Here is a 24,624-nt window from a genome sequence, read left to right on the forward strand (position 1 = left end):
GCTGATATCAATCAGAAGGGCTTCCAGACTGTTCTGTCCCTCCCTTGGGCTCTATATCCCAACACCTCTCATACTTGAAGGAGACATCTCACTTGTTTAAAAAATAATCTGGTAAATTTATTATTCTTGGTCTTTCTCCTTCTCTTTCTATGTGATTATTCTCTCCAGCAAAACTTTAACATTGTCTCTTTTCTCCTGAACTACTACTACCACTACTCCTTTTTAGAAAAAAGGCAGAGGCTCCACCATGGCATGTACTCTGCGTCAGCTTCCTGAGTGGTAGCCACTTGCAAACGTAACACGGAACAAACGTGTGGCGAAACACAGAGGGTCGGCATCATTGCTGACTGGTGGGAAATTAAAAGTCAAGAGTTCTTCCTTCTATGTCTCCCAAGCCCCAATTTTCTAATTCGGAGATGTGTAACTATCAAGTGATTTTAGATGAGATGACATACATAGTTTTGCAATAGCACATATCTATAGGAATGCTGCTGATTAAAACAAGGTCTGTCTCATTTCCTGAATTATTTATAAATTCAGTTGCTTAATATAAACTAAGTATCCAAGGCAACCCACTGCTCTTGATCTGGGGGTTTGACAAAGGAATTTTCATTGACTGCTTCGGGTTGTAGATAATGTAGAATCCTGGCTTTTTGGACCAGAGTCCACAGTGGGAATATTCCCATCCCCCAGGACAGGTTGGCAAGCTTAAAATAATTAATTAATGATTTAAAAATATTTTGTGGTCTGCATAAAAGAAGCTTCATTTTGAGAATGAAAATGCTTCTGGGAGAATATAAATATGCTTCTGGGTTTTGATCGAATCTCTGAGCCAATAGTCTCCAATTTAAAAAAAAAATCACACACACTATCAAGAATAGGGTAAAAATGGTAAGCATATAATTTCATGTGTGTGCACATAAACATGCACAAATAACAGTTATGGGAAGGGATAAAACATAAGCATAAGTCTTAATGTGTATTGTCTTGGAGATCATTGCTCAATGCTAAAATTACTGTTTCTTAAAAGTAATAGTAATAATAGTAATATGATAAAACAATAGTAATATAATATGTTACATGTAGTAAATTATACTATAATAAAAATAATACTTACAGCATTTATAGTGTGTTTATTATATCTGTACCATACTACGTGCTTTACATATATTATCTCACTTGATCCTCAAACAACTGTAGAGAGCAAATAATACTATTTTCTCCATCTTATGGATGAAAGTCCAGTGCTCAAGCTCATGCTACTAAAAGAGGCATCCCTTTCACTGAAATTTATGAAGTTTGAATCCCACGGCCATGCTTTTGCCATGCTGTTACCTGAAAAAGCGATGAGTTTCTGCAATATATTTTTAACTTCTCTTCCTTTTTTCTTCCGTTACATGTTTAAAATTTTCAAGTAACATATGAATATGGTGTTAAAAATGTAAATGGTAAAAAAAAATGTACAAGAGGAAAGGCAAAAGTCTCCCTTCCCTTCTGACTGTACTTTCTAAGTAACTTGCTGAACGATCCTCGGTATTGTGATATCAAACATAGTAAACATTTTTTTCCTCAGAAGTACAACTAAGTTATTTTTGCCTTTGTTTGGAGTTCTGTTCTTGTAATGGCACAGTAACTCATATTGGACAAAATTTAAAAGCAACTAGCTGAGAGAAAGCAGGAAGAAACAGGAGGGGAGTTGGCACTTGGAAAGAAAGTGCAGAACTGGAGAGTCTCCTGCTTTTACAACTTTTTGCCTGAGGACAAGCCTCAGTTAGTACTATTCGTGGTGGCTAAGACTCAAAAATCTGCAGATATACTGGTTGAGATATCAGAGGAGAAACTTTTGGGCAACCACAAAAGCTGGAAAATAAAGGGGAGAAATCTCAGGAAGGATGGAGCTACAGAGCAAGTGCTCCAAATGATGTGTGTAAATGCTGCCCAAATCTCTGACTCACCCCTGAATGATGCACAAGCATGGCAAATTCCAAGCAACACAGCTAATTAAGGCTAACAAGAGATCTCTGCTACTGCCTACTGTAAGAGAGGCAGAGTTTGTGTTCAGATAAGTTAACTATCTGCTAACACAAAATAATCAATACTATTCAGATGAACAATGGACTCCAGGCTATAATCTATTATATGATGTCTGAATATAATCCAAAATTATTAGATACATGAATAAACAGAAAAATATGACCCATATTAAAAGCAATATCTCTCAAACTTTTTGAACTGAGGAACCTTTTACACTCAACAATTACTGAGGTTCCTTACCAGAATTTTGTTATGCATATTATATCTATTACCTTATTAGAAATCAAAACTGACAAAATCTAAAAATATTGAGTAATTAAAAGAATAAACTTCATACACTGTAACATCAATAACCCAGGTTCATGAGAAATAACTATATTTTCCAAAACAGAACAATTAATGAGAAGAGTGGCATTTTTTATATTTTTAAAAATCTCTTTGATGTCTAGTTTTATGGAAAGTTAGCAAGATTCTCATATTTGCTTCTGCATTCCATCTATTGCAATATTTTGGTTTGGTTTGGGTTGTGAAGATAATGCAGTCTCCCATAGTTCAAAAGATAGGAATATTTTAATAGCCTTTCCAGATAACTATGGATATTCTTCTTTCGTAGTATACTAAAATTTAACAAGTGCTAGTTCCTCAAAGCTTTGTTGCAATGTGGAATTTGAAACTATATTATAGTCTGTTGTGTTTCACATTCTATTATATTAAAATCCATCATTTTATATTGCACTTTGAATGGATCTTTTATTCATGCACGACGTACATTAGCTTTGGTCATTTACAAAATACTGACTCACTGAGTTATGTAGACCTTTCAAATGTTGGCACACTTCATTGTTCAATATATTTTTTTAAATCAGTCATTAATATCATTACTGATATCACCAGGTAAATCTTTAAACATCAGGAAACTTACAATCATGATGGTGGATACAGGTTTTTCAAAATTTCAATTTTCACTTGAAATTTCAAATATCATTGTGAGCCAAAAATATTGGCACTTTCTTTGAAGTTACACACTCACGATTCTTTTTTTTTAAAGAAAATATCTATCAAATACTAAATTCTGAGGAACCACTGTGACCACCTATTGTTCTTTCGATTAGAAATGGTGTTTCATGAAAGAATCTGCTAGTTCTGCTGAATCAATCAGATAAGTACTTTTTCTATGTGCTTCATTATGTAGCAAAAGTGACTTGTGCATGAGTCACATCTTGTTGCATGGAATATTAAAAAGAGTACACTCAAAGATTGAGGTTTAAAGAAACTAATAGTCTATCTGGGTTTATCAAAGAAATTCTTAAGTAGCCAGCCAGCAGTACAGTGGTACAGTAAAGATACTGTCTCGATTCATGTTAACATGTCAGCAGTTTAATTGACAACTGCTTTTGCACACCACTGCAAATGTCAGCATATTGAAATAGGCAAACAACATCTTAGTATTATTATGGAAATAGTTTTGACCTTGCAGTCTCCCAGAAAGCATGTTGGGGAACCCCAGGAGTCTGCACACCATACTTTCAGAGCTTCTGCACAAGAGAAAATATAAACTATGGAGAGAGACCTCAAGATGACCCAGATGTTTGAATTAGGAGACAAGCAGCTATTGTAAATATGTTCAAAACTTTAAATGGAAATGTGCTCAGAATAAATGATCAAATAAGAAACCTCAGCCATCTCCAGCTCAGAAATTTTAAAAAAATTCACTAGATGGGATTAATAGCAGAATGGAGAGGAGGTGTACAGCTGCCCATGCTTAAATAGTAGTTATGCTCCTCCTCTTTGAGGGCAGAAAGTCTACATAAATCATTTGGAATTCTTCTGCTTGGGAGACTTGTCGCTTCTCTCCCATTTATTTATCCAATTATTTACTTTATATCAGTGGGATATGTGGATACTTATTTTCTGCTAATATACTCCCATGATTGTGGGTTTCTCCACTGTGGGTTTTTTTTTCTTTTTGTTTTTAACACTTTCTTATTTTCTGACTCTACAACATCCTTCTGGCTCATCTCCTATATTTTCTATAGTATCCCAAAAGTCCTAAAATCAGCTATTTCTCCAAGGAGCACTTTTCTGGAAGAATGGTATTAGAAACCAAGATCTGGGCATTAAGTGTGCTCAATGGTACTAGGCTACCATTGCTTCTGGGGCATCTCAGCTGAGAGCAAGGACACATATTGTACATACTAACCAATGAATATTCGTTTATCTAGATACTTCTATACAGAATCATCTGCATCCATACTAAACTAAACATGAGTTTATATGGATGTCTTCAATGCTATTCCCTCATCACACGTGATCATAGGACCTCCCTTGGCTGGCTTATCTGTATTCTCCCACTCCAACAGGGAGAAACTGGCCTCCTCCCTCTGCCAGACATTCACTTAATTGTTCACTGACTTAAAAATAATCTAAATGTTAGTATTCATTACTGGTATCGTTCCTATTGATGCTCCACTCGTCTCAGATTTGGCCAGAGAGATCTCTTTCAATCTGTGTCTTTCTCACCTCTGTTAGTCTTTGAGCACCTCATTGTGTTCTGGTACAAAATGTTCTGGACTTGCCTTGCATTTTTTCTGTCTCAGATAGAGAATCAGTCATATCTTCTTAAAGCGCTAATCAACCTTCTCTTTTTATTGAAATATAGTTCTACACATCATACAATTCATCTGTTTAAAATGTACAATTCAATGGCTTTTAGTATATTTTCAGAGGTATACAAATATCACTAGTTGATTTGAGGATGTCTCCATCACCCCACATGAAGCCACATATTCTCTACCTATCATCCCTCAATGTCCTTAGATGTCCCTCCCTCCTATCCTAGACAGTGGTGGCATGTATCTTCAGAGACTAGTGTATGTGTGCATGTATGTTTGTGTGTATGAGTGCATACTTATTGACAACTATGGGGCTGGCAGGATGAAGAGAAGGTTGGCAGTATCTGGGAAATCATGACCACATAGGATCTAATACAGAGGGTGAAGTTTCCAAATGAGAGGATAACAGAGAAGAGTGGTTAAGTTCCCCATAGCTGGGAATGGGGCTGGCAATTGGTACAGCAGAGCCCTGATGTCCACTTGAAAAAAGGAGACAATACAGAGAAATAATAACTCAGATTCTAAAGTCAAGTGTTTGAATCTTTGCTCTGTAATGTATAGCTATGTAACTCTAATTTAAAGCCTCGGTTTCCCTATATGTGCAACACTTATCTTTTACCTTGTAGGTAAAGGGAGTTCATAGGCATATGTGTTCATGGTCGGTACTTATAAATGGAACCTACAAAATGTTGGCAGGGGGTGGATTGCAGTGTCCACTCAGGCCTCTTTAGAGGGTGTCCTCTGTCACACTTTTTCTGTGGGGATAATGTCTTTGGTTGAGGCTTACTGGAAACTTCCAAGACTCTTGACATGGGGTTTTCCAGGTTTGCTATTCAATCCCTCCCTCTTGGAGGTGAGTATTCAGGATAGTGGGGAAGGGAGAGATTCTGGAGAGGAAGTCCACTCTGGAGACTTAGAGAACACTTGAAAGAGAAGACTATTTAAAAACACCAAAAAGGGACCCAAAGAATTTCAAAGGTGTTGGTGTTTTTGATTTTTATTTCGGGACTAAAGCATGAATAAAGCTTTGCACTCCTCTTGGAATGTACTGTGGACCATTTTTTGTCCTTTAAAGTAATAAATATGCAAAGTGCCTATGTAATATTTAAAGAGTTTTAAAGTCACACAAATATCTCACCCTGAACACAGTTATATATATACTTTCTAACATTTTCTTATCATTATCTGTACCACACATCATTTTGAAATAGTTTCTCGTAGTTTTATATTGTAAAACATATAGATGACAGGCATCTCTGTGTGTCACGGTACTGGTAGATCCTTGCAGGTTTAACATGATTGTGATTGTGTGCACAATTTCTTATACTTATCTTTTATCCTTATAGTTATCCTTTATCTTATACTTGAGTTAATCTTCAATTCTGAAGATATAATAGCAGTTATTTCCAGGAAGCTCATGTTGAAAGATGCCTTCAGTTTCCAGTGTCAGCGGTTTCTTGTGAAACCTATCACATTTTTGGGGGGGGGGTGCTGTGAATCTTTATCTCAGGATTCACGAAAATTTTGATTCAAAAGTAAAAACATCAAGAGTCTGTGGCAGATCGTTTTCCTGACAATCAGTAATCCTCTTTGTATGTAGTAATAGAATCATAGCTGGGTATGCAGTTGCCAAGCACAATGATACATTTTAAGGCTCACTTTGCTGCCTGGTGTAACCTGAAGGAACAGTAGGAGAGACAGGTGCCATTTTTAGGGCTGGGTACTCCACTCCTCTGTCCTGTTGGCGGCAGGGAGCAGCCACTATAGACACAGAGATGAATGACATCTTTACACAGTATTTGCTACACTAGTTTTGTCTCTCCACTTGTGGCTGGTAACATGCTGGTGAGTGTTTTATTTTACCCTGGACACCTATGTTCTCCTACATGCTTTGTTCTTGGAGGGATGCCTTCTGCCATTCAGGGCTGACTGTATTCCAGGAGCTCAGGGCTGGCCATCCTGTATTGCACACATTTCATATTATATAGAAGTAAGCATTAGACAAGTGTCAGGGGTGTGGCATATTGAAAAGAGAGTTAACTGAGAGCTGCCTGGATGCAAAGGTCTCAATCTATATATAAACAGATGGTAGTGATAGCAATAGAATACCCCCAAACACCAGCCATACCTTCCTCTCCCAAACTGATATTCATTGTTCCCAGCTCACACTCTGCTCCTAGCATATGTCTTCTACTGAAAAGTAGAAAAGAAAAGGGAATCAAATTTTAGGGGACCTCTTACCATTTATGGAGAGGCTGTGCACAACAGTGATTAAGAACATGCGGATTGGAGTCAGACATACAAAGTTCAAATTCCAGCTTCATGACGGACTAGCTGCAGAGTTTGATTAAGTAACTTAGTATCAGTGCTCTCATCTGCAAAATGGGATAATAATAATACCAACTTCAAAGTTGTCTGGACAGGACGTAAAGCAACTTATTCAAATGTCTGGAATGGACTGAGAAGGAAGTTGGTAAATTGTGGCTAGTATCATCTATTCCGTTCTCATTTCCTGGGGCCAAGTGTGTTATATGCTTATTTCATCAACCCTATACCATGGGCACAATCCCTGCCATTTTGTAGAAGAAGAAATTGAGGTTAAAGAACTCGTGAAGTGAAATAGATATCGTACTAGCTCTCTTGCCAATGGAGAAATGGAAACAGGGAGTATTTACATAGCTCATGGATCAAAGTAAAGCAATTATCAAGCTGGGCTCCAAGGCCAAGTCTGTCTGATCTGACATGTTGTAACGGTCATGGTCATATTTGCTATCTGTATTAACTTTTAAGAATCAATTTCACAGACTGGGGTACCCTCATGACTGCTTTTAATAAGGATCGGAGTTAAAATTACTGAGGAAGGAGCAAGTGTCTCTATGTTGTATTTTCCAGTCAGGCTCCATCCCATCAAAACCATGTGCTGTCCGTCTTAATCAGATTTCTAACAATCTAGGATTTTTTTTCCTGCAGTTCTCCTAATCAATCGCAAGTATTTTCTGAGGCTGTCTTGCTTTTCGTTTACCTTTTTCATTTTGTTAAAATGTGAAACTTTGGCACTTTACAGGTCATTTGTATTTTTCTGACATTCTTTGTTTTTTGATGGTTCCTGAACATATTTCTGAACATCTCTTTTCTGACCCTATTAAAAACTTAGTATATGTGTACTATAGGCAATTTAGAAATTTTCATAAACAGTTGAATGTATTTTCAAATTGAAATTGCGTCCATTTAAAAAAATGAATTGTGTCCATTTTATTTTTTATATAAAAATTTGGTTTGAGTATACATGACACACAATGTTACATTAGTTTCAGGTGTGCAACATCAGGAGTTACCTCCTCTATACCTTATGCCCCGCCCACCACAAGTGTAGCTATTATACATCGCCATACAAACCTATTGCAGTAGCATTGGCTATATTCCTTATGCTATGTGGTTGTGGCCATTTCAGTGTATAACATTCCTGGCTCTACAATAAAAATCTTTTAGATTATCACTATAATTGGATTCAATTACTGTGGTAAAAGATAGGTTACATAGCTTTTTAAAGCAACCAAATAGCATTTCTTATCCACTTGCTTCCTTCTTTAATAATATCTTAAGAGTCACAGCACTCAAAAACATTTTTATCTGTCTTTTAAAAATGTTATATTCATTTCAGGTGTAAAACGTAGTTATTCAGTAATTACATGAATCACAAAAGCTCACCACAATAAGTGTAGTTACCATCTGTAGCTATACAATGTTCCTACAACATTGTTGACTATCCTCATGCTGTACTTTTCGCGATTTATTGATTTTACAACCGAAAGTTTGTATGAGGTTTTATTACTTTAAATAGCACTGTGTCAGGTGTTCTGGAACTCCTGTGTTTGAATTTATAACCCGTTGATGAGCCAATGTAAACAGAGCAAAATAATTAGCAATTAATAAAGTGAACAATAATTAGTTGCAATAATTGTAACAGGTGAGCTAGGAAAGTCAAGAACAGAATTCTTGACTTTCCTAGCATCAAAGTGAACATGAGTGTCAGAAAAAGGGAAACGATACAAAAGGAAGCCAAGTTTTTCCATCTCCTAAACTTCAAGAGAAATTGCACAAGTGGCTTTCTACAGAAGATAGAATAAAAGTGCCCTCAGAAACATTCCCACAGCAGACGCGCTCACGAAACCCATCTGGCTTTTTCTTTCCACTTTGGACAGAGGTGCGGGTGTAATATTGAGGAAAGTTTTGCTTAGGATCCAAAAATGTGGATGTACAGCAGAAATTTGCACGGCAGTGGGAGTATGCTCACAGCAGGATACTTTTCCAACAGAATTCCTAAGCACACCTTTGGTCGGGCTAAGATGTGATAAAAACTAGATGGGAGAAAATTTCAAACTGCTTTGATGAACCCCTATGCACTAAATTGATCCTCTGCGTTTGTGGCGGAGGTGAGAGCCACAGGCTGTCAATGCCGCCTCAGCATACGGTTTTGCCGAGCCCATTTTTGCCAAGACGAGAGGGTGGCTTAGCAGGACTCTATTGCACCTGCTTGAGTGGTGGGCTGAGGTCGCCGGCTGCATTGGCTGTTCTCACCCGCGTCCTGAACTCCGCACAGCAAGCAGTGCGCATGTTCACAGGCACGTTACCTGCTAACCTGTGGCTCTTGCCTGCATGGATAAAGCAGAGGCCCACGCAGAGCTGCTACCCAGCCAGCCAAGCCTGAGACGGAGCATCTCAGCTCACCTTTGCAGCTAACATAGGACCCCAGAGCGTATCCCTGGGAGAGAGGGGAGTTCTATAGGACATGCTTCCCTAAACCATTCCACAGCCTGGGAAAGCGCCTTCACCCTGCCTCTGCGGGCCAAGCCTGCAACTCGCGCGCCAGGGAGGGGAGACCCGGGCTAGCGGCCCCCGGAGCGAGGCGGCACCGGGCCTGGGCGGGGCGGGGCTGCGAGGGGCGTGGCCTGGCGCCCCCGAGAGGCTCCGGGAGGCGGGGCGAGGCGGTGGGCGGGGCCCGGCGCCTAGAGACGCCCTGGGGGCGGGGCGAGGCTGCGAGGGGCGTGGCCTGGCGCCCCCGAGAGGCTCCGGGTGGCGGGGCGAGGCGGTGGGCGGGGCCCGGCGCCAGAGAGACGCCCTGGGGGGCGGGGCGAGGCTGCGAGGGGCGTGGCCCTGCGCCAGGGGGAGGCTCCGGGGGCGGGGCGGGGGCGTGCCCGGCGGCGGGTGCACGGCGGCGTGCGCGCGGCGGGGGCGGGGCCGCAGCCGCAGGCCCACGCCGTAAACAGACAAGATGGCGGCAGCAGCGGCGGCTGCGGTGCCTGGGGCCTTGGGCACCTTGCAGGCCGGCCGCGCTCGCTTGGTGGCCGCTTGCTGTGCGCGGCTTGGCCCCGGGTGGAGGCTGCCCGGCTCCGTGACTGGCCCGCGCGTCGCTCCGGCGGTCTGGGCCCGGGGCTGGACGCCCGCGGCCGGAGGAGGCTCGGCCCCGCGGAGGGGCTACAGCTCCGAGGTGAAGACGGAGGACGAGTTGCGGGTGCGGTACCTGGAGGAGGAGAACCGAGGTGAGGGGCGCGGCGCCGGCAGCCGCGGGTCCTGGGAAGGGGTCGCAAGGTCAAGTGTCCCGGCTGACGTCAGCGTCCGCTGAGCGGCCCGGGTCGAGACCCCTCCCCTCCCCCACCCCAGCCTTGCACCCTTGAGGTGCTGTGAGTGCCTAAAGGTGTACTCCGGAGCGGCCTACCTGTAAAAGCGGCCCCACTCAGCGCCGAAGACAGACATGCAGCTTACGCCCTCATCTCTAGACGAGCCAAGGTCAATAAACCGGGTGTGTGATATTTGCTTGCAGGTTTTGTGCTTGCTGTGCAATTGCTTTCTGTGCACTCAGATATCGGGGTCCCCCGGGGTGGAGTTTCAGAAGCTGCAGTGAGAATGCACCTCGTTCTGAACAATCTCCCATGTAAAGCCGTGCAGCCGCTACAATTTCTCTCCCTCCCCCCCGCCCCCCTCCTTGTTTATTGTAGAAAGTTAAAGTTAGTTTGGGTGACTGAATTCCAGTTCCTTGAGACCATTTTTGAGCACGTTTTTGTCTTCCGGGTGCCGCGCTAAAGCTCCGGGGACCCAGCGGAGGGTGATAGGGATGTTGCCCTTGAGCTACCTGCGCTGGAGGAGACAGATGCATTAGCAATACAATGCCGCGGGGAGGGGGAGGACTGTGGAGGAGGGAGGGACCTGCCTCTCGGAGGGGTGAGGGGTGAAGCCCAGTTCCTTTCTTGAGCCCCCTGAGGTCGGGGCAACGTGCTAGAGCAGTTTGCCAGAGGACCTGTCATTTAATTTGGACAGACAGGTTGTTACTGAGCACCTGTCATCTGTGAAGCAGAAGTGCAAAAGGAGTTAAGGCATGATTGCTGTCTTTAATAAAGCATCTTCTGACAGAGTGAGGAAGATACTGGCAAAAAAAAAGGCTCTGCTACCTTGAAAGGCTTGGTGAGGGTGAAGGGCTGTACTACCCCCCAAAAGGACTATGATCAGTTGTATTTGGGGAGGTTGGAGGACTTGACAGGGGGATTCTGAGGGTCGATTTAGGGTTTGGCCAGATGAACTAGGTTCCCAGGCAATCCTGACTAGGCAGGAGAATTTGGGAGTGGTGAGGGTTTTTAGGCAAACTGTCTCCGTGCCTCAACTTTGGTGTGTGTGTAATGGGAAAAATAACACCAACATTGTATGGCTGCCGTGAAAATTAGATGAGAATGTCAATACAAATTGCCCCCTGAGTATCTAGCTCCTAGTCGAGTATGAGGAGTTATTTAATCTATCATTTCTTTATTATCCCAGACAGAGACCTGAGCATGGTCAAAGGCATGGAATCCAAACATGTTATGTTTTTGGGAAGTACAGCAGGGCATGTGTGCCAGTAGTGTGGCATGACAGGCGGAGTATTGAGAAATTCAGCGGGAAAGTAGATTTGGGGCTGGAGTGATTAGAGCCTTTTTGGTTAAGCTTGGCCTTACTGGGATTTTGGTTAGATGTCCAAACAGTACCTTAGACATGGAGATTGCAGGTGCAGCGAGTAATGTGCACCATATTTTGTTTGTTTGTTTGTTTTGTCCTTTTGACTTAAATGAATGCAAATAGCAAGTAGAATTTCACAAAATGTCTGGAAAGCCCTTAAGTTAGGATCCAGATGGATCAAAGAGAAGAAATCAAAGCATACAAAACAAGTGCATAAGTTCAGATGTTTGCAGTTACCTGAAACATAAAAATCTGCTGTTGGGAAGTTATGGTTTCTTAAGAAAGTTGACCCAGCTTCCTTTGAATGACAGCTCAGGCTTGGCTAACATTATACATGCTTTGCTTTACTAGCAAACCAGCAGTAAGCAGTGCAAAGAAAAACATGAGTGAGGTCAAGGAATCTGCAGTTAAAGGAGTGTCCCAATGCCTTTGCTTCTCATAGAGACCAGTCCAAAATTTGAGGGACTTAGCAGCCTGCAAGGAATAAGAGAATGAGAGTTCTCCCAGAGGTGAGGTCTGAGGAGCCCCAAACCGCTCTTCACCCTCTAGGCCTCTGTAGGCTGGTGAAGGTGCTTCAGCACCAGCATTCATCTGTTGTCTGGGTTCCATATCTGCAATTTGTTGAGGGCGCGCAGTTGTATGACCAGGTTTCCCTAGCAGTTTTTTTTGCTTTGTTGTCTGACCTACTCGGGGTTTCAGAGCAGCAGTCCTCGCCCTGGTTCCTCAAGGTCTGTCCTTTATAGGTTGGCTGCTCACTAGTCATTCTCCTTCCCAGTTTATTGCTCATACTTGTCCTGGGGTTACCTCTTTTCAGGGTCAAGAATGACTGCTCCGTTAGAAACTTCTAGTGGCTCCCAGATGCCTGCAGGCAGAGTCCCCAATCTCCCCTGCTCCTGGAGCCTAAGTTTTGCCTTTGCTCCCTTTTATTTGTGCTTTTGCATGCGGTTCCCAGACTGCGTACAAAAGAATGACTTCTCTCTTCCCCTTATCAAACTTCTCCCAGTCTGCCAAGCTTCTACTCATAATTGTGACCCATTTCAAAGCTTATCTTTGAGAACCATGTTGGAAATATTGTTGGCAGAAATAGAGCAAATAATCAAGTGCATCATGCAAGTCTTTCTTGATATCTGCTGCTTGCTTACTGTTCACATCCAGATTATCAAGACTTCCTGAGTGTCTCTGACGTCTTTCCAGTTTCTCTGCATTCTTCTTTACCAACACCGCTCTTGTCCAAGCCAGCATCGTCTCCCAAGGGCGCTTTCCCTGGGTGTGCCAGCTGGTCTTCCTACATCTACTTGCTTTTTGTTTTCAGCAGATTGATTTCTTTGATATATTTTGCTTATGTTTTAATTTTCATTTATTTGTTTATTTTTAAAAGTGTATTTTCATAATTTTATGGCATGGGAATTATATTCATACAAATATATTAAGATGTGTGTATATATATGTTTAATATTTTATTTACTTATATGGAACAGAGAGAGGGAGAGAGCGTGTACTAGAGAGTACGAGCAGGGGAGAGGGGAAGGGAGACGGACAAGCAGAGTCCCATTGGAGGACCCTGGGATCATAACCTGAGCTGAAGTCAGACTCTTAAGCAGCTGAGCCACCCAGGTGCTGCAAGATGTATATATTTTTTAATATTTATTTATTTATTAAATCTTTATTGATGTAGAATTCACATACCATAAAATTCAAAATGTATAATTGATTTTAGTATATATAGAGAGTTGTGCCACCAACTCCAACTTTGGAATGTCTTTCAATCCAAAAAGAAACCGTTTTCTTTAGCCGTGACTCCCCATTCTCATGCAGTCCTCCCCCTAAAATAGGACCCATTTATCTGTTTTCTGTCTCAATAGCTTTGTCTATGTTGGACACTTCATCTGAGAAGTAGTATATATATATAGTCTTCTGTGGCTTTTTTCACTCAGCATTATGTTTGTAAGATTCATCCGTGCTGTAGTGAGTGTCAGTACTTTATTTTTTATGGTTGGATAACATTTCCATTGCTTGGATAGATCAGGCCACATTTCATTTATTCATCATTTATACACATTTAGGTTGTTTCTATTTTTTGAATATTGTGAATATTGTTATTTAGAGCATTCATGTAAATTTTTGTGGACATTTCTTTTCACTTCCATTTATGGAATTGCTGGGTCACATGATAATTCTATGAGTATTAATATTTTGAGGAACTACCAAACTTTTCCAAAGTGGCTGCAGCATTTTACATTCCCGCCAGCGAGGTTTGAAAGCTCCAATTTTTGTACATCCTGACCAATACTTGTTATCGTTTGTGTTTTTGATTATAGTCATCTTGGTGCATGTGAAGTGGTATCTCCTGGCTTTGTTTTGGAGTTCCCTAGTGGTTAATGATGTAGCATATCTCTTCATGTTTATTGGCCATGTGTGTATCTTCTTTACTGAAATGTCTTCTCAAAGCCTTTGCCCATTTTTTAACTGAGTTGTTTGTCTTTTTATTGTTGAATTGTAAGAGTTTTTGTATGTTCTGGATACAAGCCCCTTATCAAATACATGATTTGCAAAAAAATTTCCTACTATTTTGTGAGTTATGCATTCAGTTTTTTAATGATGTATTTTGAAGAACCTAGGTCTGTATGTGGTTTATTGGAGATACTCTTTCTGTTCTTGCTTTTCAGTACTTTGCATATCACATGTCAGTTTTTAGTAATAATAATTATTGAAGTTTACGGAATTTCTAAAGTAAAAATATTATATATGCACATGGTAAAATTAAACAAAAAAAGCACTGTGGAAGGGTGCCACCTATTCATTTTTAGGCCCTGCCATCAAAAGTCAAGACTTTAAACATCTCTTGAGTTCTTGCTGTGAATGGTAATTTTATTCACTGTTCTTGTTTTTTATTCCACTGTATGGATTACCACATTTTGTTTCTACCTTTTGGATCTTATGAATCATGCTCCTGAACACTGTACAGTTTTTTATTTGAACATATCTGTTCATTTCTCTTGGGTAGATACTTAGGAGTAGAATCTGTGGGTCATATGGTGACTTTATGTTTGGTTTTTGGAGGAATCACCAAACTAGTTTCCACAGCAGCTGCACCATTTTAATATCTTCACCAACAGTACTCAAGGGTTTCTGTTTCCCCACATGCTCGCCAACGCTTGTTTCCATTTGTTGTTCATTCTAGCCCTCCTACTGGCTGTGAGGTGATGCCTCATACTGGTGTTGGTTGTATTTCCCTAATAACAAATGATGTTAAAAAAAAAAAAAAACAAATGATGTTGAGCATCATTTCATCTGCTTGTTGGCCATTTATATATCTCCTTTGAAGATATATATCTGTTTAAACTTCTGCTCATTTTTCAGTCTGATCGTTTGTCTTTTTGTTATGGGTAGTAAAAATTCTTTTATAATCTGGTTATTAACCCTGTGTCAGATGTATGACTTGCAAATATTTTCTATTCTGTGGGTTATTTTTTCACTTTTTCTTGATAGTTTTGGTGAGTTATGTTTTTTCTTTTGTTGCCATATTTAAGACACTGTTGCCTAATCCAGGGTCATGAAGATTTATACTTGTTTCCTTCTGAGAGAGCTGTAATTTTAGCTCTCACAGTGTTCTCAGATCCATTTTGAGATAATTCTTTTTTAAAGATTTTATTTATTTATTTGAGAGAGAGAGGAAGAGAGAGAGCGCGCGAGCACATGAGCTGGGGGAGCAGCAGGTCATTGGAGAAGCAGACTCCCCGCTGAGCAGGGAGGTGGACATAGATGGGGCCAGATCCCTGGACTTCGGGATTGTGACCTGAGCCGAAGGCAGATGCTTAATGGACTGAGCCACCCAGGCTCCCCATTTTGAGATAACATGTGAGGAGAAGGTCGAATTTCATTCTTTGGTGGGTTAATATCTAGTTGTCCACCACTATTAGTTGGAAAGACTGTTCTTTTTAACACCGAATGGTCACAATATCTTTTTCAAAAACCAAGACCATGAGTGTAGGTGTTTATTTCTGGACTCTTATTTCAATTCTGTTGATCTGTATGTCTATCTTTATACCAGTACTGCACCATTTGTTTTCAATGTAGCTTTGTAGTAAGTTTTGAAATTAGGAAGTGTCCTGATTAAGTCCTTCAAGTAAGACTTTCAACTTACTTTTTCTTTTTAAAAATAATTTATTTATTTAATTCCTTTTTCTTTTTTAAGATTGTTTTGACTACTTGAGGTTCCTTACAGTTGCATTTGATTAGCTTTGTATATTTTTTCAGAGTTATTGATAAATAAAAATTCAAGAATATAGAGAAGGAAGTGTACTTCATATATATATTTGAAAAGAAAATATAGTAGTTCTCAAGTTTTTAAAATTCTGAATGTTTTAATATTTACATCTGTCTCTAATTCTATGTGTATAATTTTGTATTCTTTTACTTACAAGGACTCCCTAAATTTTATAAGCTTTAGGGCCTGCAAAGCCCAGATTCTACCTGGTGATAGTTTCAAGATGTTTCTTGAAGTTTTCCAAATATCTTCTAAGATGTTTTTCATCCCATTGAGGTCTGCTCTTGTGAACAAATAGATAGTGTTTTGGCTGGGCAGTTGATAAGAGATAAGAGATAATATTTTAATATTTTTTAGACATATTTGTTAAAATTAAGAATGCACATTCTCAGGCCACTTAGGTGGCATCCAACTCTTGGTTTTGGCTCACGTCATGGTCTCAGGGTGGTGTGATCAAGCCCTGTGCTGGACTCCGCACTCTGCATGGAGTCTGCTTGAGACTTTCTCTCCCTGTCCTTCTCTGTCCTTTTTTTTAAAGATTGCATTTATTCATGAAATACACAGAGAGAGAGAGACACAGACAGACATAAGCAGAGGGAGAAGCAGGCTCCCTCCAGGGAGCCTGATGATGTGGGATTCAATCCTCAGACTGGAGGATCACACCATGAGCTGAAGGCAGATGCTCAACCAGAGTCACCCAGGCGTCTCTAAATATATAAATCTTTTTTTTTTTTTAAAAGAATGCACATTCTGTTAGACCTAGAAATTCTACTTCTTGATACCTCCTGTCAGAAGTACACATCTGTAGAAAAGAAGCCTTCTCAGAAGTACACATCTGTAGAAAAGAAGCCTTCAGGAATGTTCATTGCAGCATTGAAGTATTTAGAAAAATTTAAAACAGTTTATTTCTGGGATGCCTGGGTGGCTCAGCGGTTGTGCGTTTGCCTTTGGCTCAGAGTGTGATCCCGGGGTCCCGGGATTGAGTCCCGCATTGAGCTCCCTGCATGGAGCCTGCTTCTCTCTCTGCCTGTGTCTCTGCTTCTCTCTCTCTCTCTCTCTTTCTCCCTTTCCCTTTCTCTCTGTGTCTCTCATGAGTAAATAGATAAAATCTTTTAAAAAAAGTTTATTTCTTATTTTTTTCAGTTTTCTTTTTTTAAGGAAAATTTAGGTACAATTTAAATACTCCTCAAAAGAAAAATAAATAATGGAAATTCACAGACTATTACTCATTAAGAAGAATGTCTTGATAAATATCTTTAAGGCTGAATTAAGTAGATAAAGGAAATATGTATGACCTATTTATGTAAACCAGCACCAACAGAAAATATAATCCCGTTTGTGGCAAATATCAACAACAACCAAAGCTGTAGTACACTATTCTTTATTTCTGTATGTAATGGCATTTTCTGGAAAGTACATACCAACAGATAATGATAATACTTTATTTATTGCATCAGAGTGTGTTAGAAGAACAGTAACAGTTGAATGCTTATGTTGTAAACTTTATGTATATTTTATCATTGATTCTCACAACAGCCCCATGGAGTTGGAAAATATTAGTATTGAAACAGAGTAAGAAACTGAAGACCATAGAGGTTAAGTAACTTGCCCAAAGTCACACAGCTAGTAAGTGTTGGACTGGGATTTTGACTCCAGTAATTAGACGTCAGAACCTGCATTCTAAGCCTCTTAGTACCCTTAGAGTTGATATTGATGTGGGGCACCTCAAAAGCACTTTAGGTTCACTTTAATTCAGAACCAAATTCATAAACTCAAGCCCCTTCCATCCTCACCTTGGTTCTTGTTTTCTTTTTTTTTTTTTTTATGGTTCTGTCTCTTGAATATCATCTGTCATCCAGTTGATGTGAAACCCTGGTAGCCACTCCTAATACCTTTCGGTGCAGTTAGTTCTCAGTCCAGTCAATCCAGATTTTACTTCTTGAGTGACTCCTAATTGCCTTCACTGTGTTCCTCACTCTGTTGAGCTCTGCCAAACCTGCTGGACTGCAATCTCCCAGTCTTATCAGTTTCTGCTTACAGGTTATTGGAGCACCATTTTGAATGATTATTTTATTACCGTTTGTTGTTTCTTCCCAGACTCTAGTACCTTGAGGGCTGAGCACTATGATGTGTCCTCAGGACAGTTGAGTCTGACACATCTGGTCTTACCCAGTTGGTTTTGTTCACGAGGTTGCAGAGGCTTGAACAGTGCAGCAGCCTCATTGGTTCAAGTGTGGAGTTTGTCCCCACTTCTAGCTTCTCCGCTTCCCAGTTGCTTCCATCTTTTCAATAGGATAAAAATACTGTCTCCCTCTTAGGTTACTGTGGGGGTCACATGGCTTCATGAGCATAGAGCCCTGGGAACGGTGTCCAGAATGCACTACAGTGCTCAAGTAGTGACAGCCGTCGTCCTGAGTCACGGGACCTACCCAGCTCAATGGGAGGTTTCATGCAGAGCCTACCCTAGATACCAGTACTTCATGATTTTCTCCATGCTGAGATTGTTTGGGATTCTTGAAAATTTATTCTGTGAGCTGAAGTTTATCTTTGTACTTTCTTATTCAAATAGGTTTGTGGTTTCTTGCATAGGGAAGGCCTGTGTACATTTGTCTTCAGTTTAACTCCGCTACAAAGAAGGATCCTATTCACTCCACCCCCAAGGAGGTGGAAGGCATTTCCCTATACAAGGAAAATTTGTGCTTTACTCAGAGGTCAAGCAAAGTCAAGTACAGGTTGTATAGGGCTTTGAATATCAGATAAGGTCTTTGAATGTAGATGTTTTGGAGACAAAGAATTTTAAGGAGGAGGTAGATTCTGTGCATAATGGTTTTTGGAAAATTGATTGGACTGAAGCACTTGGAATGGGATGGTGGGTTTCTGATAGACAAGTTAGGAGGGTGAGCTGGGCTTTGTGGGAGAAAGAATGAACTTTGCTTTTATAGATTGAGGTTGAATTACTTGTTGGACTGTATCTAAATGGAAGCATCTTCAGGTGAAGTACGTGGAACAGAGTCAGGAGAGAAACTTGGGGTGGAAATACTGAGAACCATGTAATATGACAAAAAGAGTAAATGGAATGATACAAAGTCCTGATACACTAGCAAAAACCTGATCCCACAAGGCGTGCTGTGACAAGGATTGCTTAGCTGTTACTTCTGTATGTACTTGAAGGTGATGACACCACATTTTAAATAGTACTCTGTAATTGAGAATTTTCACTAATAAGTACATTTAGTAAAATGTGCCATATTACCTTGGTGGTGCTTAAGAGAGAAATTGAAAGGGACATGATGTTAATAAAGTTCTTATGTATGTAATAGGCAGAAGAAAAGAGGTGCATATTAAGTACTATATTGATCTTAATAGATATATTACATATACCACATTCTTTAAAAATAGGCTTATCTTGTAAAGGAGAGTAGACTCAAATAAGGACAAAGCTGTTGGTGTGAACCTGAAGGAAAGGGCAGATTTCCTAAGTCCCAAGTTAATTAGCTGTGTGTGTGGGAGTCTGTACCACGAATACTCACTAATTCAGATGCTTGTGCTGTTTTTTCTTGACTAGGAATTGTGGTGCTTGGAATAAACAGAGCTTATGCCAAAAATACATTCAGTAAAAGTCTGATAAAAATGGTGAGTGTAAAGATTAAGCTGTTTGCTTCTAGTATTAAGATACATGTTGACATCATTCTGAAAGTGATTTTTCCTTTTTTTCTCCTTACCCTCCCTGTATCTGTTTAGCTCTCAAAAGCTGTGGATGCTTTAAAATCTGATAAAAAAGTGCGGACCATAATAGTTCGGAGTGAAGTCCCAGGAATATTCTGTGCTGGTATGTAAATAAATTTTATTATGACATTGAACCATAGTCTAACTTTTCCTCAGCAATAACCCATTTTTCCATTATAAAGTGTTTGTGAGTAGAATTCTATTATGGACATTTTCTTTGTCTGTTTTTTACTGTTTTACAAGACAAAAAATGCTTTGTATTAGTTAAGAAACTTTTGCAACGTGTTGTTTTGGAAGTTGTTAAGATAATTCGAGCCATTAAAGTATTTGTAATGCATGTGTAATATATATGAAAGATCAACTGGGAAGGAAGAGTTGAGTCTCCTACCTGTAATAGTGTGCTCTGTGTTTATTTGTTGCTTAAAAAATACTTTCTTTAAGTAGCAGTAGCTATCCCAGTAAAAGGTGTTAAGTATAAATATTTGCTTTGGACATTGTTTATAGTGGCACCTACTTAAGTTTGTGTCCATGGATTGTACTTTTTTTTTTTTTTAAAGATTTTATTTATTTATTTATGAGAGACCGAGAGAGAGCGGGGGTGGTGGGCGGCTGCAGAGACACAGGCAGAGGGAGAAACAGGCTCCATGCAGGGAGTCCTACCCGGGATGCCATCCCCGGTCTCCAGGATCACTCCTTGAGCGGAAGGCAGTTGCTCAACCACTGAGCCACCCGGGCTGCCCCATGGATTGTATTTTTAAATTGGCATCCATGCAGCAAAAATTAAGATTTTTTCCAGCCAATTGTACTGTATTACCTAAAGCTAAAGATTAGGTTGTCTTATTCTTTCCGTATTTGTTATTTCTATGCCATGAAATTGAGTAAATCCATGTCAACTGGTAAAATAGTAAAACTAGTAAATGTAGATGATGAAGGTAAATGCTGATAACGTGCAATATCACTGTCGTTTACCAGTGAAAGAAGAAGTTGGCTGAGGCCTAAAATTTTTTTTTTTGGTAAAAATATGAGATAATCTGTTTTGGGCAATTAACCATTTGAAGGAATGACATAGAGCATTTTATTTATTAAACAAACATCTATTAAATATTGAGAGTGTACCCAGAGCAATGCTGGGAACTCTGGAAAGTTCTCAGAGGTCTTTGTTGTGGCTGATAGGCCTCAGTTTCGTTCTTAAGAGTTTTCAGGCAGGGTTCATTCAACCTCTGTGGCTTCCACCCTAAAATACTGCAGAATTTTGTGGTATTTTAGGAAACATTCAGCGTAAATTAATTCTATTTTGGCTTTCAATGCATCGTGGCATACCTAAAAAGATTAGTTTTAACTCCAGTTGGGTGATGGGAGAGAGCAGGATTATTATCCTTAGCTGCCGGGGTGAGGGCCTTTTGCAGTATAGCTTCTGCTTTTTTACACATTGCAGGCAGGTAAGGCCATCGCGCATTCTGGTTGTTGGGCACCTTGAGTGCTGGTGGAGTACGGCACAGTGAGCCAATAAATGGTGGCCATTAATAATTTCTGTCAGGCTTTACAGTATGGAGAATTTACCGTGAAAGAACGGAATTCTTGGATGTATTTGGACTGGGTGACTGAGTCCAACATGTAGATCCCCCGAGGGCTGCTTGGAGGCTTCTTGGGAAGAAAGGCCAGGAGCAGTTTGGAAGCCTTTAAGGAAGGCCCAGAGACATCAATCTTTTGAGGAGTGACAGTGATGTCTTCAGGGCAGAGCAGTGGTTCAACATTCAGTGTTAACTTACTGAGGCTACAGGCATCTCTGTCTTTCTGTTGGCCACAGGCTCGGTGACCATACACTGCAATTACTGGAAGAGTTTGACTGTCCATTTGTTTTGCATCTTCACGTTATTAGTACTCTGAAAAAGCCTTTAATGCTTTAGAACAGTTTACAGCTCTTTTTTAATGGGTTGCCTTCTTGGAAAAATATTAAGTAAATGCTTTTTTACCAGATTAACACGTTGGCCTTGACTACTGTTTTCCTGAGGGTTAATCACATTTATTTTCATTGCTGTATGTACTTTCTAATTTCTGCATGATCAGGATAATCTTCTGCTATATTTAACTTATGAGATTTGTTACCGTATTTTTTTTTTTTTTGTTACCGTATTTTGTTAAAAAAAAACATTGTTTGAATTATAGAAAAATTGGGGCAAGTCATTTATTTTAGTGACTTGGTGTATATAATGGAACCATTCTTTAAAATTTTTCTGAAAGGTTTTTTTTTTCCTTACATATATTTGAAGGAAGCAGTCATTATTAGTATGTACACATTAATTATAAGCCAGTTAATAAAATCTCTTTGCAGAGTTATAATGAACACATAAGTTTTTCATAGTTTATACCAGTATAAAAATCTGAATTTAGTTAGGCCTCATTTATTATTGTTGAAGAATACAGACTTTTACATAATTAGAGCTTTAATTTCTATTCTGAAGTAGCAGTATTCAAACACAAAATGCTCAGAAACAGTGTCTTCATTTACTGGTTTTTCTCTTACTTCCCTAACCCTGCAAGTTACTCATTTCCCTCTTCCCTTCCTACCCCACAAAGGTTCCTTTTCTCCATCCATCTGGATTCTTGGGGTACCTTGGTTGTTTCCTGAAACTTAAAGCTTATACAGTGGTCTGGCCTCACATGTCTTGAGGATGGGAATTTCTTTTTTCCTTCTTTGAAAGTCATCTTTTGTATTCTGGGAACACAGTCTCAGTGGAGACTCAGCTTGTAGTTGCTGAAATTAATCAGCCTTTCAATGGCTGTGATTCGGGGATTGTTGGGATGTGTCCACAGCTTCCCTCAGTTGTCTCAGATCACCCTCCTATTCACTGATAGTGTCTCTGGTTCCTGACTTTGTTTCATTCTTTTTACGTCCTTTTTCTGATATGCCAGAAAACAGATGATGAAGCACTATTAAAGTGATCCCTAGTGTGTAAAGTGATTTCCGACTTCTCCTTTAACTATACTATTTAAAATTCATAACCATATTCCAGTTACACTTAAATATTTAAAATTTTATTTAAAAAAAATAGGTGGTAGGTCAAAATGTATGAAATGTATACAAAGAGAGAAGTCCTGCTCTTACCTCTGCTAAGTCTTCTAATAAAAATAGACATTTTGACTAGATTCTTTTTTATCCTTCCAGTATTTAATGGTAGAGATGTATACAAATATGCACACTGATGCACAGAGGCACCCAGTCCAGCGTTCAGGGACTACTTGGGGACAAGAGGGAGAGCACAGCGTGTGCTGGTGCCGTGGTGTGGGAAGCTGGTGCTGTGGGACAGGGCTCTGTGTACAGTGTGGGGCCCCGGACTAGGGCTGTGCGCTCCCCAGGAGTACCAGGGATTTCCAGTGTTACTCTCTTGTCCCCTCTGTGAAATAATTATCTTACAGTAATGAATTACAGTAACCAATTATATACAAAATAAATTTGAAAAAAAAATCCCAGGCACCTAAAATTGTCACAATTGACCGAGTTTCTGAATTGTTACAACATCTGAGAGGAAAATCTTTAGAATCAGAAGATCTTGTTCAGATACTTTAATTTTACAGAAGCCTTGTGAGGTTAAGGGCCTTGTTGAAGAGGATGACTTAGTTGGAACTACTTCTCCTGACTTCCTAGAGCAGGGTTGTTTTGTTTTGTTTTGTTTCTTAACTGTACCATGATGTCTAATCTTTAGGAATATGAAGTCTCCTTTTTAAATTCTGAAAATTTCATGTACTTACACATCATACTTGATTGAGAGGATATGTAATGTCAGAATGCCATTCTGTGTATAGTGTATTTAAGTGAATTTTCTGTTACTAACAATGATATTTAGATACAGAAAAGAAAACCATAATTATCATGAATGTACACAGTGTTTCCTGTACGCTGTTTTCAGATATTGTCAGATACCATCCCATACCCTAGGCATGACTCCAGGTTGTGAATTCCCAAAGTGTACTCTTTCTAGTAGGTTAGACATTACTTTGGGTTCATGGCCTGCCTGTATTTCTCTTAGAATATTGAGACATGTCATTTTCATAGTCAAAGCTCATCATGAAACACTGGCTACATAGATCATATCAGAGATTGGCCAAAATCTATGTTGTCTTCCCTGCATGATCTAGGTATTATATATACATTTAAAACTTTTATCTTGTTTCTTACACACATACAGACACACTCATATCCACACACAAAGGAAACCTGAAATAATTCTACTTCACAATTTTAAGGTATTGTCTGTAATGAAATTATGAAAAAGTCTTTTGGCTGGGCTACTGAAGTAGATGTAAATGTGTAACCCTAATCATTTAGTTTTGTTCCCTGGTGTTCCAACACTAAGTAGCAAAGACCATATATATTGTTTTTACCATAAATTTTTTGAAATGAAATTTTATGAGAAATTACTGAGAATAAAGATTTTTTTCCTTTGAAATTACTAAAATAGATTATAAACAATTCTTGGTAATTGATTCTTGTATGTTGAACTCTAAATTGAGTATTTCACCGAATTATACATAATAGTGCGGGGTTTTTTTGAAAGTAAATGTAGTTTTGCTTCTGCTTTTGAATTCTAGTAAATTATGATTTCACTAAAAACTTCTCACTAAAATTGTCAACATGCTGTATTGAATGTTGTGTGTAGTGTTCAAATGGAGACAGATGTCATGACGCAGACATGTGGGGGCTGCTGACTGATGAAGTTATCTGATTCAATTTTGTTTCAGAATCTCAGGTTAAGTTGTAGTTATGTATTTAAATGCTAGTCCCTTAGGAAGTTTGATAAATAAAGTGAAAGGATAGATATCCACAAATTCGTAATAGTTGAGCATAGGGTTCTTTTATTGTATATCATTTTTTATTTAAAATAATCTATTTTATTGAGGTATGAATTACTTGTAATAAAATGTACCAATTCTTAGGGCACCCGACTGGGTCAGAGTGAGGAGCATGTGACTCCTGATCTCAGGACTGTGAGTTTGGGTCCC

At 39.6% G+C, this 24,624-nt stretch overlaps 1 protein-coding gene across 3 annotated transcripts in view; it reads left to right on the forward strand.

Moving 5' to 3' along the window:
- Nucleotides 1–9,865: 9,865 nt before the first annotated feature.
- Nucleotides 9,866–24,624, forward strand: part of AUH (AU RNA binding methylglutaconyl-CoA hydratase) — a 159,664-nt gene continuing 144,905 nt past the window's right edge. For 2 of the 3 annotated variants that reach the window (XM_041740480.1, XM_041740484.1), the window contains exons 1-3: nt 9,871–10,186; nt 19,463–19,530; nt 19,639–19,726. In XM_041740480.1, coding sequence (XP_041596414.1) covers nt 9,919–10,186; nt 19,463–19,530; nt 19,639–19,726 — 424 coding nt within the window. In that variant the 5' untranslated portion in view covers nt 9,871–9,918. Of the gene's footprint in view, nt 10,187–19,462; nt 19,531–19,638; nt 19,727–24,624 lie in introns of all 3 variants that reach the window. The other variant, XR_005985607.1, reaches the window with a different exon arrangement.

Source organism: Vulpes lagopus, chromosome 2 (genome assembly GCF_018345385.1).
Source record: "Vulpes lagopus strain Blue_001 chromosome 2, ASM1834538v1, whole genome shotgun sequence".
NCBI classification, from domain to species: domain Eukaryota; kingdom Metazoa; phylum Chordata; class Mammalia; order Carnivora; family Canidae; genus Vulpes; species Vulpes lagopus.